Genomic DNA, 18,053 nt, shown 5'->3' with positions numbered 1-18,053 from the left:
ACCTCAGATAATTAAGATGGCCTTTGAGAATCGGGTACAATCAGCTGTTTGTTGCAGGAATCCTGCCATTAGATGATTTCCAAGTACACGTGAAGCTCCTGTCACCTCAGCGATAGGGGCTGCATCATGACAAGGTCCTGTATCCAATAGAACTTAAATGCCACGAAGCCTGGGTGTTTGTTTTTGTTATACCCCCAGGTCCATAGAGCGCTTGGCAGATAGTAAGCACTTGATGTACATTTGTGGGAGAAATCAATGCATCCACATCTCTGATTGATGTGCAGTGATAATGTACATTTATGGTAATTTGCAAAGGAATTTCAACGCCCATTTTCCCATTTGAATGTTAGCTAATCCTGTGAGGTAACAGGGGAATTTTGTCCCCATTTTACTGTTGTGAAAACAGAGTCTCCAAAAGATTGATGGGCTTTTTCCACAACCGTAAGGACAGTGAGTGGAAGAGCTCAGATCCGAATCCACCCACCACAGCACACTCCACGTCAGCCAGGGTGGAAGGACAGAGGTGGGCCGTGCGCAAGATACTGAAATGAGGGGCTTGTTTATAGGACTGCATAGGAAACTTTAACACCTAAAACCCTTATTTAACTGCAAAGCAAGTTCTCTCCTTGAAAAGAAATGGGTTTTCTCAAATTTCTCGCTGGGTGGATGCAGAGTCACTAGGAATCACATATAGCATCTCAGGTCTCTGCCAAGGAGGACGAAGCTGCAGTAAGTGAAATCGGAGGCAGAGCCGGTGAGACCTCGGGTTCAGCCCCTACCCTTGTCTTCACGTAAGGCCGGATGCCCAGTGGTGACTCCAGCCCAGAAGAGGACCGGCTCCTTCACAGGAGAGAGCAGGGTGGCTCCTGAAATTCACGCAATTCTCACTCAGAGTGTGAAGCAGGAACCACGCTCACACGTGGTGTGCCGAGATGCTCCCTCCCACGGGCGAGATTTCTCAGGTGCCCGAGAGCCCTTCGCCTGCACAAAGGGCTGGCAGCAGAGGGTTCCGCAGTAACGTGCAATGTTCCTGGCCTTCATGTTCACATCCCAAAGCCCGTGTGATTGTTGCCACTTGGCCAAATGTAAATGGGCTCATTGTGCTTTGGTTTTGTCACACCCATTACATGAGAGAGCAAAGGGCAGGCCTGTTCCCTGCAAGCAGCCTTGGGGACAGAGGCCCAGAACAAGGCCTCTGGGGCAGCAGCATTCCAGCAGGGTCCCACACAGCAAGGACCAGGAGGAGAGGCTGCGGTCTGCATGGGGCTGATTTGTATCAGGACAACGTGGGCTCCCGTGTTCCATCAAACCAGGGTGTGAGGGAATATTTTGAAGCCCTTAAATATTTGGGCACATTTTTTCCTTAAGGCTGGAGGGAGTAACCCCCGACTCCCATCTCCCACCCCCCGCCCCAAAAACCTTGTTTGATGTCTCTACAAATGCTCAAGAAGATGCTGTCATCTGGGTTAATGACAATAAAGTGATTTTTTTTCCATCCCTCATCACATGGGTGCTGATAATGTCAGCAACAGGTTCCACAATATTTTACCCCTGGGGGTGTGTGGCCTGGAAACATCGCCGACTTTCTCCACCCATCTGTCCTCATCCTGCACATCAGCCCGTGCTGTCCTGAGCACAGCCCAGTAGGGCCTCAGTATCTCCAGGTATCGGGCTTACCTGGGTTTCACCCGGTTTAACCAAGAGCCGATCTGTTTTTTACTCTCAAAAATCAGGGTCCAGAGAGCGGCCAGTTGCATTAAGCAACAGCCGTTTGGTTACTCATGACCCTGGAATGCTGACTTGATTGTAACAATAAATGGAGCTAACAGAGCAGAAAGAAATGTTCAAAACAGATTAAAACCATAGGCTTTGAAATGTTCTATATCCTGAGCACCGGCTAAAAACACATTTTTTAATCTCTGATCATCAGACCAATTCTCTTCCCCACAAAGCTGAGTCATAGGCTGTAATCCAACGAGCCACACCCTGAAATTCTTTCCCTCTTTTTCCTCTTTTGAAGAGTCATGTGCTAACTATCGGTTTTAATTTGTGGAAGCGAAAAGCACTGCTCTGTTGTTTCCGTCAGAGAAACACGGGCCGATTTCACTTCAGCCTCTGAGAAAGGAGCCCGAAGGGCACAGAGCAGACAAGGAAAGCTGCTGCTCTGTGCGGTAAACCCAGACGGTCGCCTGGCAGGCAGCGAGCCTCCTCCAGTCTCTCCTCCGTGGTCTTTGGGAGCCCCGCTCAGCAAGAGGGGAAGCAAAGAATGTGAAAAGCGGCAGTGTTTACTCTCCTGGAGGCTTCAAGGCCCGGCAGAGTCCTACCCGTTCTGTTTGTGATCTCAAGGGGACCCTGGGCAGGGAAAACAGAATATTTTGCTGACGTGCAAGTTTTCTTTGTTAGAGCTAACCCCTTGCGCTCAGTATTCTGTCCAAATATGTGCTGCTCATGGGGCAGACGATTGGGAGCCCAGGCTGTGGGGTTCAGGCTCCCCGTTCCACCCCAGGCCAGGGGGCAGGGGGCAGGGAGCAAGGGTATAATCTCCGGGAGGCTAAAGGAGCAGCAGTCTGGTTTCTGCCTTTTGCGTATGTGTACCTGCGAAGGGCCACACAGGGCTCTTCCTCCAGTCCCGCCTCTGATGGGACTTAGGGGGCCAGGCAAACAGCTCCTCCGAATGAAAATCAGCACGAAGCGGTCAGCTCGCTTCATTCCTTTGCAATTACAGCCCTTGTGCTTGGCCCCTGCAACAGCGGTTTCATTCATTTTGGCCTTTCCCGCGTGGCTGGGGGGAATTCATCACACAGAGAAATCATTATAGATTCAAATCACACACTCCTCGCTGAGAGTAGGCTGCTTGTTCACGCTCGCTCTCCCCCGGGGGACACTCAAGTGATGTCCGCATCAGTCAGCAGCCGCCCAGGGGTTAGGCAGGGGCGCGGGGTGAGGGGCCTGAGGATGGGGAGATACTCGTGTGCAGGGGGTGCGGGGGTGGGGGGTTGGAAAGCCGCCCAGATGGGGGGCTGGGAGGGCATCGCGCACACACGCATCTCACTGGGTCACACTTTCCTGGTTCTGGTTCCAACCTGAGTCTAGATTTAGGTCATATCCCTGTGGGGGAGGGGGAAGGGCTCAGATACCAGTATGCCTGAAAACTGTCAACAAAATTGGTCATCCTTCTACAAATTCAAGTGTGGCAAGGTTGCAGGTAGGGGGGATCTATATCCTCTGTGTGATTCTTATCTTCACCTCCCACTCACTGGTTATCCAAGGGGCCCTTGAGAAACCTGAGTGTGAGGCATCCTGGAGGGTCCCCCCGCCTCCCCCAGGCTGGGCTAGACCTCCTGCAAGATGCTGGACATGAGACCCGGGGAATGACTTGCTCCTAGGAATGTGTTGCGGGGTATCAGATCCAGCCAGACAAACGGTTGCAGATTGGAGGAGCCTAGGGGATCTGAGAACCAGCGAGATGGGCCTAGCGGGGCAGGGCCCAGGGCGGTTCCTGAGTGGAAGCCGACCGCTCTCGATCTTGCTCCTGTGAGCACCTGGGCTGGGAGGAGGTTCAGAGAGGCCTGTAAGACTCCCTCCTTGAGGATGTCACATAACACACAGATAGAGGTTATATTTTCACTCCCTCTGAAGCAGCAAAAAGTATCATATTAAATGCCTAATCTTACACAGTATTCAGATTGCAGAGCAGAAAATCCTAAAAATGTAACAAGATGATCAATAGCTTTCAATGAACAAAGCAGATTTATACTACAACTATTCCTATGTACCTAAAAGAGTTAGAAAATCAGACATGATACTGGATTATCTGCAATGCCTCTGCCAAAGAAAGCAGGAAATCCTATGCAGACTTGAAAAAGAGGAAGAGAAGAGATAGGGGAGAGTCTGGAATAATCTACTCAATTCAGTTCTGGCTGAGGAAACAAGCAGGCATTTTGTGGGCGGTTGAACTTGTGTATTCTGAGGGCAGAGGGAGTGCCTTTGAAAATCCAGCTCAAGTTTACAGTTCATCCCCACCCAGGGAGGCTGAGATTTCAATCTCTACTGATAATAGAATCCAAAGGCTGGTGGTAAAGTGGAGTCAGCCAAAGGGTTGTAATTGCTTAAATATCTCTCTCCATCCCATCACAGATATACGGAGGCCCTGATTTCCACTCTCCCCGAATAGCCCAGCTGTGTGTGCAAAGATCATCTGAGAATCCCATGCAGGTCTCCAGCACCGGCAATGAGCTGGCGGTCCGATTTAAGACTGACTGGTCTGTAAATGGGAGAGGCTTCAATGTCTCATGGAGAGCAGTCCCTGGAGGTGGGTGAACTGAGGACCTATCTCAAAATACTTAAACCGAGCCCTTGTTAAATCTCATGACGTGTTTAGAGAATGATATGAAGGCTACAGCCTCCATCACAACTCTGTGACTTCCCTGATGGCAAATACTGCTTTGGCACATACACTTCCCTAAAGAAGCACATTTAACTTCCAGAGTCACCGCGTATGTGAAAAGCAGCCCTTGCAAGCCTGCACGTCCATGGTGAAAGCAGAAGCAGGGTGGCTGGTTAGACTCACTTACTCTCCAAGGGACTTCTGCTGTTCTCCAGCCTCAGTGTGGGCATCAGCAGAGTGGTAGATTACTTCATGTCACACATGTGAATGCTGGGTGAATACCCAAACTGCACGTGTTAAATTTGTGGATTCCAAGGAATTATTACCCTTTGTTGCATGGCGACTTTCTGCCCAAGATCTTAGGCTGTCTAAATAAATTCCCTGTTGCAGATTTTTGAAACTGAAGTATCAATACACAAAATCTTTTAGCAGATATTATTCTATACACCTACTAATAATAGCAATGTTTGTTGAACGCTGACTGTGGTCAGGCACTTTTCTAACTATTCTACAAAGACTGTCTCATTGAATCCCCACGACCCCCCTCTGAGGGAAGTTTATTTCTCATCCTCATGTTACTGATGGGGCAATGGAAGCTTAGAGAAGTTAGTGGCCTGTCCCAAGTCACACAGCTAAGAGGTGCCGAAGCAGAGATGTGATTCCAGGGCGCCTCATGACACCACTTCCGCAGCTCGAAGGTAATACAGTAAACATATTAGAGCTTTCCTGCAGTTAATGATGCCTGAATTTAATGAAAATTATATTTACGTAGTGTTTAGGTTACCCAGAAATGATTCTCAATTATCAGAAAACAATGCTGCATTTTCCCATTTTTAGTTTATATTATCATAAACCCAAGAAATGATGGGTCATAGAGTTAGACATTGATAGATATTTGATTACATCATAGGAATTAAAAAACTGAATGGCTGTACGAGGTCCTGAATATTAAATTTTAAAAGGCAGATATTAAATTATTTATAAAAACGTACACTACTGAATTATCAAAATTCTTAGGAGGAGATGTTCTCACAATATGTTATATTTTTAGAGAACAATGAAGAGGCATTTCATGGCTTTGTAAAAACATTTTTTTCATTTTCTTTATTTCTCAGTATTTTTAAATAACTTTTGGCATCAGTATTTAAAGTATTTGAAGTCTTTTCTTAGGCATTCTTCATTTTGTTGTGATACGTGAATTAATAGTGAATACAGAATGTTTAGCACAGAGTACATGAAAATGGTGGTCAAACAAAGCAGCATATTGTTCTGTGCTCCTGGGTAATGGTGTAAAGTTTTGTGCATCAGGGATTCCTCTTATTGTTGAATTGGGTCTCCCATCTACAGGTTGTGGTGGCATTTTCCAGGCTCCCAGTGGTGAGATTCATTCTCCAAATTACCCCAGTCCGTATAGGAGCAACACTGACTGTACCTGGGTCATTCAGGTGGAAAAACATCACCGTGTTCTCTTGAACTTCACTGACTTTGACCTTGAAACTCAGGACTCCTGTATTATGGTAAGTGACACAAATCTCAAGCACTGTCTCCAGTCAAACCTGGGTCAAAACATTGCCATAAGAGCACATTTAATGAATGTATTAGCTGTGAATGTTTCCAGTATCAAATCATAAGTAACTCAACTATTAGCAACTTAAAATATAAGGACATTTATTTTTTACCTACATACAAACCAAGAGGTTTGTGTAGCACCTCAGTCTCTGTTCTACCATTCTTAGTGAATTGGCTTTTCATTTTATGGTTGATACCTCATGGTCCAAAAATAGCTGCAGCAGTTCCAAACATCCTAAGTTCAAATCTAAATAAGAGGAGAAGGAGTAGTGTTAGTTGTTTCTTTTTTTTTTTTAATCAGAAAAGCAAACGTTTTACAGAAGTCCGCTTACAGATCATTGGCCAGAACTGGCTGCACGAGAGATTAGGAAAGTATAGTGGATTATGATAATGGATTTATCATAACCCACTTTTAAGTCAATTATTATTAACTCTCTGGGGATTCCCACAGGATTCTGCTTTTCTTGAGATCAGGATATCTTGAGCAGCTACTTGAAGAAATCCGTGTCTAACAGAACAGACTAGATGGGGAGACGGGGGTGGAGGAGAAGGGGTTGGCTGTTAGCTGATTCGATGACAAAAAGTTTCCGTCACCACTAACAACTGTAATACATTTTCACCTGAAACTAACGCTGTACGTTTAATGTAAGAGTGCATGAGGCTGTATTTTGGAATTTTCTTTTCATTTGTGATTTAATTTTTTTGGTTACCTGATTTTGTTGTTAACAAAGGTTTTCCATCTTTCGTTTGTATTTAGAGACATTTCATTCAAAGATAAAGCAGATCCTCTATGGTTCTTTCTGTCTGCATTTCCTGACCGTTTTTTACACACATTCCAATTGGCTAGCTTTTGAATATAACTCAGGAAAATTCAAAAGTTGTTTCATAATTTTCAAAGTAGTCCAGTCTAACGGTATGATTTCAAGTATTATTTTAGAAGATTAAGTCATTAATGTACTTAAAAGTTCTGTTGACTAATAGCTATGTATTAACCTTTTAAAATGAGTCTTCAGAGTCTAAATTGGCAAGGCGTTGCACACACTTACAGTGGAGGACATCCATTTTCCATAATGGTAGCTCTCCCAATGAAGACAATTTTAAAACTTAGGATGATCTTTTACAATGTTTTCCTAAATGCAACAAGGCACTCACAAGGTAGTGTGAAGTTTCTGAGTTAATGTCTGAGAGAGATGTGAGCTTGGCATGTGGGGCTGCTTTTGCCCGTGGGGCATTTGCTCATCCAGAGCAAATAGAAAGACATACTTACCTGAAAACATTTTAAAGATTTTAGACTTTTTATTCTTTATCTATAAGGTAAAGAAAAAAAATGTTACAGTCAGCCAGGAGAGTAGGTGAGTGAGGGAACAAGTGATCTTTTAGGAAGTGGCAGACCAAATGCTGACTTTTCAACAGTGATAATTGGAAGGAAATAAGACAAGAGATGGCATCTTAAATTTGAAGCAAGAAAGTAACTGTCAATTGGGAACTCTGTACTCTTCTAAAAATCGCCTTTAAACATGAAGGTGAAATAAAGCATTGAAACAGTAGAGGTGCCTTCAAGAGAAGGTCAAATGGGCCAGAGACAACTTGTCTACCTTACAGTTTTGCCTCTGGTGGGCATTTCTCCATCACTTTCTCCCTCCTGCAGTCTATATGGTACCAGGTACAGTTTCTTCTCTTTGGTAAAGCCCATAATTCCTAGGATTCAACATACAAAGATGTGTGAATGGAACAAAGCTGAGGCCAAAGGCACAAGCAGCATGGCTGCATTATTCCCCTCCTGTGGTCATGAGTAGGATTTTCCACCTGCATGAGATATAAATACACAGACTGGGTTCTCTAGTAACCACTGCCATATCTCAGCACGCAGCTGGGCTTGACTTCACAAACTGGAGTGAGAGGGAACAGACAGGAGGAAGTAAAACCTCAAATATGCCTAATGACCAGGCATGGAGATAAGAAAATAAACCCACATACAGGTGCTGGGAGGAGTCCAGTCTGGCAGATATGATAACGTACAAAATGTAATAGTCCAAACAGGTTGTCAGGATCAGAAAATCCTGTATGAAGTAGTTGGGGTATCCCCGCCACTGGGGAGATGGAGTATCAGAAGCAGATACCTCTAAGCACTTGAGCAACGCGTTGATGTAAAAAGTGAACTACACCAGCAGTGTGGGACACCACAGTGCCGTGGTTAAGAAGCCAGCTCTGCGGTGGGGTGGCCGTGGGGCTGAGCCTGGATTTTGCCATTTCCTAGCTGTGTTGCCTGGGAGGAAGATAATCTTTCGGCTTCAGTTTCCTTCATTGTGAAATGGGGACAGTAAGAGTATCTGTGTCAGATTTGTTGTTGGGATATTGGAGACCATGTAGGTGATCTGCTTCTCACGTAGCAAGTCCTCTATTCATGCCCGCCCTGGTCACAGTGACGCTGAGGGTGAGCATCCCCGGAGAGGCATGTGGCGGAGGGGGTGGCATGGCTCAAGGCTTCAGCCTGTGACCTGGGCCTCCAGGTCTTCAGTAAAGGAAGACCCTGTTTGTGAACCTTTCTGCTAGCACAGCACCAAGCATTTCATGGACCCAGGACTCAATAAACTGTAATAATGATCACGAGGAAACAGGAGTGATTCATTTGGGCCTGGAGGCCAGGAAAGGTTTCACATCAAAGATGACATTTTGTTAAAAATAAATGTATGTATGTATGTATGTATGTATGTATGTATGTATTAGCTGTGTTGGGTCTTCGTTGCTGCACACGGGCTTTCTCTAGTTGCGGCGAGCAGGGGCTACTCTTCATTGTGGTGCGTGGGCTCCTCATTGCGGTGGCTTCTCTTGTTGTGGAGCACGGGCTCTAGGTGTGTGGGCTTCGGTAGTTGCAGCACACGGGCTGAATAGTTGTGGCTCATGGGCTCTAGAGCACAGGCTCAGTAGTTGTGATGCACGGGCTTAGCTGCTCCGTGGCATGTGGGATCTTCCTGGAGCAGGGCTCAAACCCGTGTCCCCTGCATTGGTAGGCGGATTCTTAACCACTGTGCCACCTAGGAAGTCCAAAGATGACATTTAAGTGGCAGAATTTTACTAGTAAAGATGTGGTACTGAAACCAGGTGAGGAAGATGGGGGAAAGAACAGGGGAAATTGTGCACGGAGGTCTGAGCCTGCACAGACACTTGGGGTGTAGCTCTGTGTTGAAGAGCACGTGGAGACCCAGGAGCTGTAGAAAACATCCGAATCGGACACACTCTTTTATGCTCTGTGAAGAATTTGAAATTATCCTATAGGTAGTGCAGTGTGGGGGTTGACAAAAGTTTTCTGTAATATGCTCAAAACTGTATTTTATAGTAATAACAGGCAGCTGTGTGAGGCTGGGGTTGGCAGAGAAAGAGAAAGATGTTATAAAGGCCGATTGGAGAGCTATGGAAAAACCTTGGGCAGTGGCCTTGGGAATGGAGAGGAAGGATGTATTGACAAACTCTTATATTGGTGTTATCACTGAAACTTAGAGGCTAATTATGTGATGGAGGGGGGGTGGGTGATAGAGATGAAGGAGTTAAGACTATTTGCTTGGGGAATGGGTGAGTAATAGTGACATTGACTAAGAGAGTAAAGGGAGAGACTACTGAGTTTGATTCAGAAACTTGAGTTTAAAGGTTAACACTATGTCCCTTGCAGAGTTCAACAAATGGGTTCAGTGCTCAGGATGGGGTCTGAGCTGGACATATACATTTGAGGATAATTTCTGTATATTTGGATAGTTGTTAAAACCACAGAAGTAGATGGAATCCCACACAGGAGTATTTCGTAAAGAGAAAAGGGCCAAGTAAACTCTCGCCCCTAAACCACCATTTCGGGGGAAGATGGAGAAACAAAGGACAGGAGACTGAAAGGCACTCAACGAGATGGGAGGAGAAGCAGAAGAGAGTGGCGGCTTAGAAACCAGCAGTGAAATCAGTTTTAAGAGCAGGTGGGCAAAGGTGTTAAATCCAGCAGAGGTCAACTAAGATGTGGCTGAAACGAAGCCACTAGATTCAGTCTTTGATGACCTTGTAAGGAGCAGGACTGATGTGGGTAGTACTGGAAGACTCCAGAGCACAGTGGGTTTGGAGATGCAAGAGCTTCTCAGCTTTTCCCTAGAATTAGGGAGGTGAATGGGATGGAAGGAGAAAGGGCCATAATCTATGGTAAGGCAGGATCAATGGAAAGTTATTATTATTATTATTATTTTTAGTGGAGAAGAAGCTTAAGCATGCCAGGAGCACAGGGTGCTGGTGACAAAAGAGCAGCTGAGTGTAAGAGATCAAGAGAGTGATGGCCGAAGTCATGTTCTCAGGGCAAAGACCTGAGGATAGGGCCAGATTGGTTCTATAAATTTCATATTCTCAGAATGAGATATTTGAACCCATGGCCAACTGTAAGATTTCTTTTCTGATCTGCAAGTTTATTTATATTGAAAATTGCATAAATCATAGACAACCTAAGTCAACTTTGTTTGTACAATTTGTAACTCACCTTTATGAAAAGATAAAGAAATGTGAAAAAGGACTGTCCAGATAAGTTGGGGTGGAGATCTGCTGTGTATGGTTGCCAGGTGGACCCAGTTATGGGGATGGAGGTTTGGACCAGGCAGGCCATGTGCTGGCGAGGCTGGGAGCATGGCTCTGAGTTAGAGGTCGCTGTCCAGGGGTTCGTGAAGGCAGGCATTGAGGCACCAGCCATCTATCTTTATAGCCAGGTGGACACTGGATGCGAAATGGACCTTAAAGTCCAGCATCTTACATAATAGCTCTGCAGCTTAAGTTCATACAAAGCCAATCATTCATTTTGGAGACATTCAAGTTAATTTCTTGTTCCTGCTACTTAGACAGAGTCATTAGCAAAGAGAAAATAACTCAGCTGCCAGGGCTGCTGCCAGCTGATGTTTGTGTTCATGGAATTTTTAATAGAGCTCAAGGGTATTATTCAATACCAAAGTAAATTATGCTTGGATGGGACCGGCCATCAGGGTTTTAAACCTTCTATATCAGTTTGAGTTGTCAGAAGTGGAAATATTCTTTTTAAAAGTCATTGTGTTTATTGTTGTAAACACGCAGACACATTGAATGTTAGGATCAGAAGAGGAGAGGTTAGAGATAATTTACTGTCATCTACTTATTTGAAAAATAAGAAAATCATGGTGCAGACAGGTCAGGATCAAGACCAGGTAGAAATTAATAGCAGGACCAGCACTAAAACGCAAGCAAGCCTAAAGTAAGAGTAAGTATTTTGGTAAAATATAAAAATTATAGTCTACATGCAGGAGACTGAGTCACAGGATAAAGGACAACTGAAAAAACAGGGGGAGAGAATAAAAAGAGGGTTACTCTGGAACCATTCCGAACTCTTTTTCAGATGAACCCGCATTTCATTTGTTCATATTGGGAAAAGCGTTAGGATCGCAAACATGAATTACACAGTGGGTTTGCTTTGAGGTCAGGTGGTCTGGGTTCCATCCATCTATTAGGTCTTTGGTGTCTACTGTGTACCAGCCGCTGCCAGGAGGTCCATTTCCAGGCTCAGCACCACACTCACTCTTTCCACGGCCTGGGGTTGCTAGTTTGCTCAATTATAAAATCTGGGGAACCCAAGCAGAAAGAGGGGGCCTAGGGGAGAGATCCAGTTCTGAGTTGTTTTTGTCAGTCGGAAGAGGAGAATAAGGGGAAAGTTAGAGAAACAGACATGAAGGATCAGGTGATGTCAGTAGTGGGTTCATCCCGGAGGCCACAGTCCGACTCCACAGCACTGGGCTTCTGTTCATCCTCTGGGGCGCAGGTCCAACAGCAGTGGCTAAGGGGTCACACTCCACTTGCTGTACAGAAGCGAGCTCTTCTTGTAGGAGGTCTCGTCCGCAGAGGTCCCAAGTGGAGGGCAGTGTAAGCCCAAGGGAGCCCCAAGCCATCACTTTTGCCTGCGTGGAACTAGAGGCACAATTTTCGGCAGGCAGGAAACAGATGAAAATCTTACAACAGAGCAGCAGTACACAGCCTCCACCCCCTTTCACACAACCCGCAGCCGCAGTCTTTGTCTGCCAAAGGATCAATCTGTTTGATGCATGAATGATTCATAGATGCATGGCTGAACACAGGCATACAGGCATTTTTGAGGTCTCTGCTCCTACAGCGATCAGCGCTTCAGTGGAAAATTGCAGGTGGCACATTTGGGAGCGTGTTGAGTGGAGGTCACTCCCTGGCACCATTATTGATATTCGATCTCAGTATTTTGAGCCACGTGAGAACTTAGATAACATCACAGAAGCATGTTTTCTAGAATTTCATGCTGCTATGATGAAAAAAAGAGAGAAACTGGATTTTTCGACTGCTATTGAAATGGTGATGGCATCATGGGGAACTCAGCAGAAAGCTCAACTTACACTCAGGTTTCAACTAATTTAGCAATGTGTGTGTGCTTTCCGCCCTGTCCCTCTGAGTGGCTGCCGTCATTCACCTCTGACTCTCCTGAAGGACACACTGTGAGTGTTTCTTGCTAAGGCGGCAGTGGGGCCCACGGGCTGAGCAGAACTCTATATGGTCAGCACAAAAACGGCTCCATTAAGTTTCCTTTCACAAAGGCCGAGTTTTAAAATGACCTCCGACTGACAGCTTAATTGCTTAATTAGAGGCTCTCTCCTGAGCCTTCGGCTCGTAGCTCTGCGAGCTCTCATTGATCTCGGAGAAATGCAGGTTGTAGCCCAGTGTGAGAAGGGAAGAGAGAAGTCAGATCAACCACACGAGTGGCCCCCAGAGACCCCGGCCTCTGATTTCCGCATCCTCTTTGCTTAGCACAATGTAATGTCTGCCTTGTGAGAATCAGTGAGAAACAGATAAAAGCAAGCAGACCACAGTCCTCATCCAGCCTCTCATTTGGAGAAACTGTCCACTAGGACTACAGGACCTAGTACAAAGCAAAGGGCACGTGATGCCTCACGGGTTGTGTTTGTTTGTTTTTTTTTTTTTCTGGAGCTATTTGTGCTGCTCTAGGAGAAAGAAAGCAAAGTGTTGGATTTGAACTGAAGAAAACCAGATCCCCCACCCCCCACCCTCCACCCCAAAGCTGCAGTGTCTGTTGTTGTTCACATTATCTGACAATAAGGCACAGGGTGGGACACGGCAAATGTGGATCATGGTATCCATGTTTTGTTTTACTTTTTTAAGACACTACCTGTGATGTGTTTCCTTTAAAAACATTGATCATTTCCAAAACCGAGCAAATAGACACAGGAATAACAGAAGTCAGTACTTCAAAGAAACAATTCTTAAACAGCTCTTCTTTAAATATTTATTGTTTTACAAATAAATCCGTGACCAAAATCAATCTCTTCCCCACCCCACCCCCGCCCCATATCTTCCCTTTCTCCTTCACTTCTCACCACAGAAAGTTTACTTCCCTTTAGATGCTTGAGGATGATCTCTGATCATCTCTTTTAAAAGTTTAACTTTGTGGCTTGCGTTTGGTATCCCTCTCAGCCATTTCGCCTTCGGTGCCAGATTAGTTACTGAAAGCTGTACCGATACTTTACATCCCTCAAAACAAAGAGTCATTGAACTGGAGCCACTGTCCTCAATATGTGGACATGAGCTTTGTTTTATTTCTGTTTCAGCTCAGAATCTCCTTAAATGGGTATTTATTCATGAAAATAAAATGAGCTTCTTGGATTTCTTGTCATACCAACATTTCCAGCATCTTTGAGTCCTTGCTTGCAACAACTGCAAATGATCAGAGTTTGTCTCCTGTAAAATTTGAGGCTAGAGTGCCAGCACGTAGAGTCCCGACACGAGATGTGTGCTGTGAATGTGGGGTTTCATTTCAGAGGCGCGTAGCTGGAAAATACCACTGACAGAGGAAACCAGTGCTTCCTTTACCCCCCCCCCCCACCCCCAAGAAAAGCTGCCATAATGAGTAATATTTCCATTTCCTTCCTTATCTACATTTATGACTTTAACAGCTTGGATAATTTCCTGATGGAGTCCCCTCCCCATCACTTAATATTTCCTCTGTCTTGGCGCAATTCCCATTCCAAAATGGGGATTCCATTAGCAGCTATATAATCTCCTCTCAAACGCCGCATGCGAATACATCTCACAGATACTCATTCTCCAGACTCACTCTGCAGGCTGATGTGAATGATGTCTTCTCTACCCTTAGATCTTATCCCCCACCACATTCCTTCACCCCAGTAAGCTTCAAGGCAATCCAAGTAGGAGACATGTGTTGCGAGAATGAACTTAAAACGAAGTAAAGGGGAAAGACTGGGTTGAAAGCCAGTTAGGCCAGGGACAAGGTGAGCAAAGAGGCCATGCTGGTCCAGTGAGGCTGTGGTTAGACCAGGAGAGGACAAGGAGTGGACGTATATCTGGATCCAAGACCAGAGCCGAGTTAGGAGTTGAGGGTTTGGATGTTAGTTTTAGCGATTGTCCTGGGCACTGTGTCCTCTTTGTTCCAGCCTGCTGGGTCAGACGCACTGGAAATCCCGGGCACGTGTGGTGGGGCGGAATGTGTGACAGGTGCCGGCCACTCCGAAATCCACCCGGGCCCCAGAGAAGACTCTCTGAAATGCCACTGAGGATGCTAGAGAAGAGAGAGGAGACGTCCACTCTGTTTCCCAAGATTTTCTTTCTAGGAGATGACAGGCATGTCACTTAGCTTCCTGGAATCATGGTCTCTCAATAGTCTATTGTCAGTGAAGGAAACTTGGTTTTTTCTTTTTGGTTGGTTTAATGATAACTGATCAGATGTTAGACAGCTGGGGTTCACATACTGGCTCCACACTACTCAGTGTGTGACTGTGAACAAGTTACTAATGTCTTCTGAGCCTCAATTTTACTGGCTGCAAAATGGAATTGTAAGAAGGATGGAATTTTTAAAAATATGCTTCAAGCATTAATCACAGTGTCTGGTACAGATAAGTGTTAGCTGCGGCGCCCGACTTTTCTGTTACTACTATTCCTGCTTCTATTACTACTCATACTACGTTAAAGGTCTTAACTTGTCTTTTTGAAAATTGTGACTCTTAGGCACACAGACCTGGAGCCATAATCCTCAGTTCTTTGCTAAGATCATGATTAGTTTGTGAACAGACTCATTTTATCATAAAGTATTTTTTTAATCTTAAAAAATATATTGTAAAAACTTTCATTCAGTCTTCAATATATCATCTCAGTGAATTTTTTCACGTCATAAGTGGCTTATTTTGATACCTTCTCAAAGATTGACACACGAGTTAAGAAGGAAAAAAGCGACAGTGCAGAAAATGAAGATACAAGCATATTCATATACCTTCATGATTCGTTTGCATGGAAAGCTTACCTCTGAAGTCACGGTGAATCATGGGCATACTTTGGGGAATGTAAAACACGCTGCGTGCTTTGCGTTTGAATTGAAGTGGTTTCTTCTTATTCCAGTGTATACTAATTTGAACCCACACATTTCGTTGGTTCATTTTCTCCCCGAGCAAGATGAAACTTAGTAAAACAAGAAGACAGGAGATGCAGTAGAAATACGTTCCCACCTCCTCCTCTCCAACAGTCCGAGGGAATATATTCCAGTTTCTAGAAATGAAAACACAAACGTGACTGAGGAAGCTCATGTTCGTTTCCCCCTTCATCACGTGCTGTGGCCTGTGAGCGCTGAGTGTTCTAGTGAGGGAGTCAGGAGTCACCCCGTCACCGGGGGAGGGGGCTGTGGGCACCCCTGTCAGGCACTGTCCTTGGTTCTCAGCAAGGCATCCGCGATTGCTCGTCTTTATTCAGCACGGTTTTAAAAATGGATTGCGGTACCTTGCCTTCCTTTTGTCTTGGAGTCTACGTTTTAGAAAGCCCATTGCTCGGTGGTGGTTGTTTGGAGACTGAATTAAAGGGGGACACAAAGTCAGGCAGGGGAAGTGTCCGTCTCCAGTAGTGACCTAGGCACGGCACGGGGTGGGGAGGTGGAGGAAAGGGCCCCCCTCGACACATCAGAGGCAGAATTGACAGAACATAAGGATTCATTTGACTGGGGTGGGGGGGGACGGGGAGAGGAGAGATTGGGAATTGGGTACATGCTTCTGGCAATTGCTGAGGCAGGAAATGAAGGTGCAGGAGGAATTGGGGGAGGGGCAATGACTTCAGTTTGAGACGTTGACTCCCAAGGTTGATGGGATGTACCAGCAATGGTGTCTGGAATGCAGTCAGCTAACTGAGCCTAGAGCTTAGAGGGAGGGCTGGACTGCAGCTGTAGATCCTAGCCAACAAACAAATGTTTGGGGGATCTTAAAACAGAAGCCTTATCCTTGATACTTTTCTGTCAGGCAGCAAAAGGCAAGATTAAATGGCATTAATATCCACCTGGTTAGATACTGCTGTATGGTTATACGAGCAGCACATTTGTATGTCTCTGTATGGGATCATTTACATGTCCATCTGGCTACACACTTGAACAGTTTAAATATATACGTTATTTATAATTTTTACATGCTCCTCATGCTAAATTTCTAAAATACAGAAAAGAAAAAATAAGAAATTAATACCATCTATAATATTGCAATACAGAGACAAGCTGTTAACATTTTGGCTCATTTCTTACAGAAAAACACATATAAACACACACATGCACCCTTACACACACACACACACATGCACACTTATACACACACACAGAATTAAGATCAATCTGCATATAGTTTTCTATCCTGCCTTTTCACTTAACTTATTTAATACACTTTTTAAAAATAGTTTCTTTGGCCCTAGAATCAGTGACGTGGACACCCTAGAAGTGAGTTAACCAGTAGCTTATCGTTGCCCACTTAGATTACTTCTATTTTTTTCTTGTTATAATAATGCTCTGAAGAGCATCTTTAAGTGTAAAGATAGTCTACATTTCCCATTATTTCCTTTATATAGATTCTCTCTTTTACTGAAAACTCTATTATGAAATATTTTAAGAATACAGAAAAGTATCAACTACACAATGCATGTAAAGTATAACATGAACAAAAACATTCTACTTGCTAAATCTCAGTATTTGGCCATATTTGCTTCAAGTTCTTTCTTTTCCCCCAAAGAAATGCATTGCTGAAGAGTCAGTGAGGCCCCATGTGTAGCCCTCACTGTTCCGTTCCCTGCCCCTGGCCCAGAGGAAACCGCTTACGAGAAGCTGGGTTTATGACCCCCTGGCTGCTTTGGTACTTCCTCGTGGTATGTGTACCTCCGTGTACAGTACATAATATCGTTCTGCATGTTTCTAAACTTGATGTAAGTAATACAACGTAACACGTATTCTTCCCTCTACTCCTTTCATCCAACTATCTGTTTTAAACATTTTTCTACCTTGTGGTGCCTTCAGATCTAGTGCTTTCTTTTTGCCACCAGACAAGAGTCCATTTTATGACCCATTCTACCATTAATGCACGCTTAAGTTGCTTCTGCTGTTGTGCTATGGCAACCTTTACAGCAAGGACATTCTTTTCCATGTTTCTGAATGCCATCATGTAAGAGTTTCCCTCGGGTAGATGCCTGGATGTGAAAAAGCTAGCTTTTACATGTCTTGTGTGGCCAAATTCCACTAAAAAACATGCATGAGAATTGCTATCATGAAACAGGAGACACTTACTTTCATATTACCTACCCCCACTTTTAAGATGATGAATTGATAACCAGAAGCTTCTGAAGTTCAAGAACAAATACTCCAGATGGATCCAGGACTGAAGTCTAGGTGTCCTGACTGTCAGAGTGCTTCCTGGGTGGTGTGACCATGAGATACCTGTGCTTCTCAGGTGTTCTGAACCTAAGATCAGCGTGCTATCCCCTGGGCCTTAGCTGATCAGATGCAAAATGTCCGATGGGTCAAATCCCACATGTAGCCTGTCAGTGAAGGCTGAGCACCGAGAGGCCATGAACACTGTGGTCTGAGCTGAGCGTGAGTGTCGCGACATCCACCTAGGCTCCACTTTTTAAAAAAAATAAATTTGTTTATTTATTTCTTTATTTATTGGCTGTGTTGGGTTTTCATTGGTGCGCACGGGCTTTCTCTAGTTGCAGCGAGTGGGGGCTACTCTTCATTGCGGTGTATGGGCTTCTCACTGCAGTGGCTTCT

The 18,053-nt window shown here is 44.8% G+C and overlaps 1 protein-coding gene across 1 annotated transcript in view; it reads left to right on the top strand.

The window, feature by feature from the left end:
- Positions 1 to 18,053, top strand: part of CUBN (cubilin) — a 275,207-nt gene that overhangs the window by 121,967 nt on the left and 135,187 nt on the right. Inside the window, exons 30-31 of the mRNA XM_057731754.1 lie at positions 4,138 to 4,312; positions 5,735 to 5,904. Coding sequence (XP_057587737.1) covers positions 4,138 to 4,312; positions 5,735 to 5,904 — 345 coding nt within the window. The remainder of the gene's footprint in view (positions 1 to 4,137; positions 4,313 to 5,734; positions 5,905 to 18,053) is intronic.

The sequence above is a fragment of the Hippopotamus amphibius genome, chromosome 4 (genome assembly GCF_030028045.1).
Source record: "Hippopotamus amphibius kiboko isolate mHipAmp2 chromosome 4, mHipAmp2.hap2, whole genome shotgun sequence".
NCBI lineage: Eukaryota > Metazoa > Chordata > Mammalia > Artiodactyla > Hippopotamidae > Hippopotamus > Hippopotamus amphibius.
Note: the sequence above shows the minus strand (reverse complement) of the source record. Positions and strands in the feature narration are given on the sequence as shown.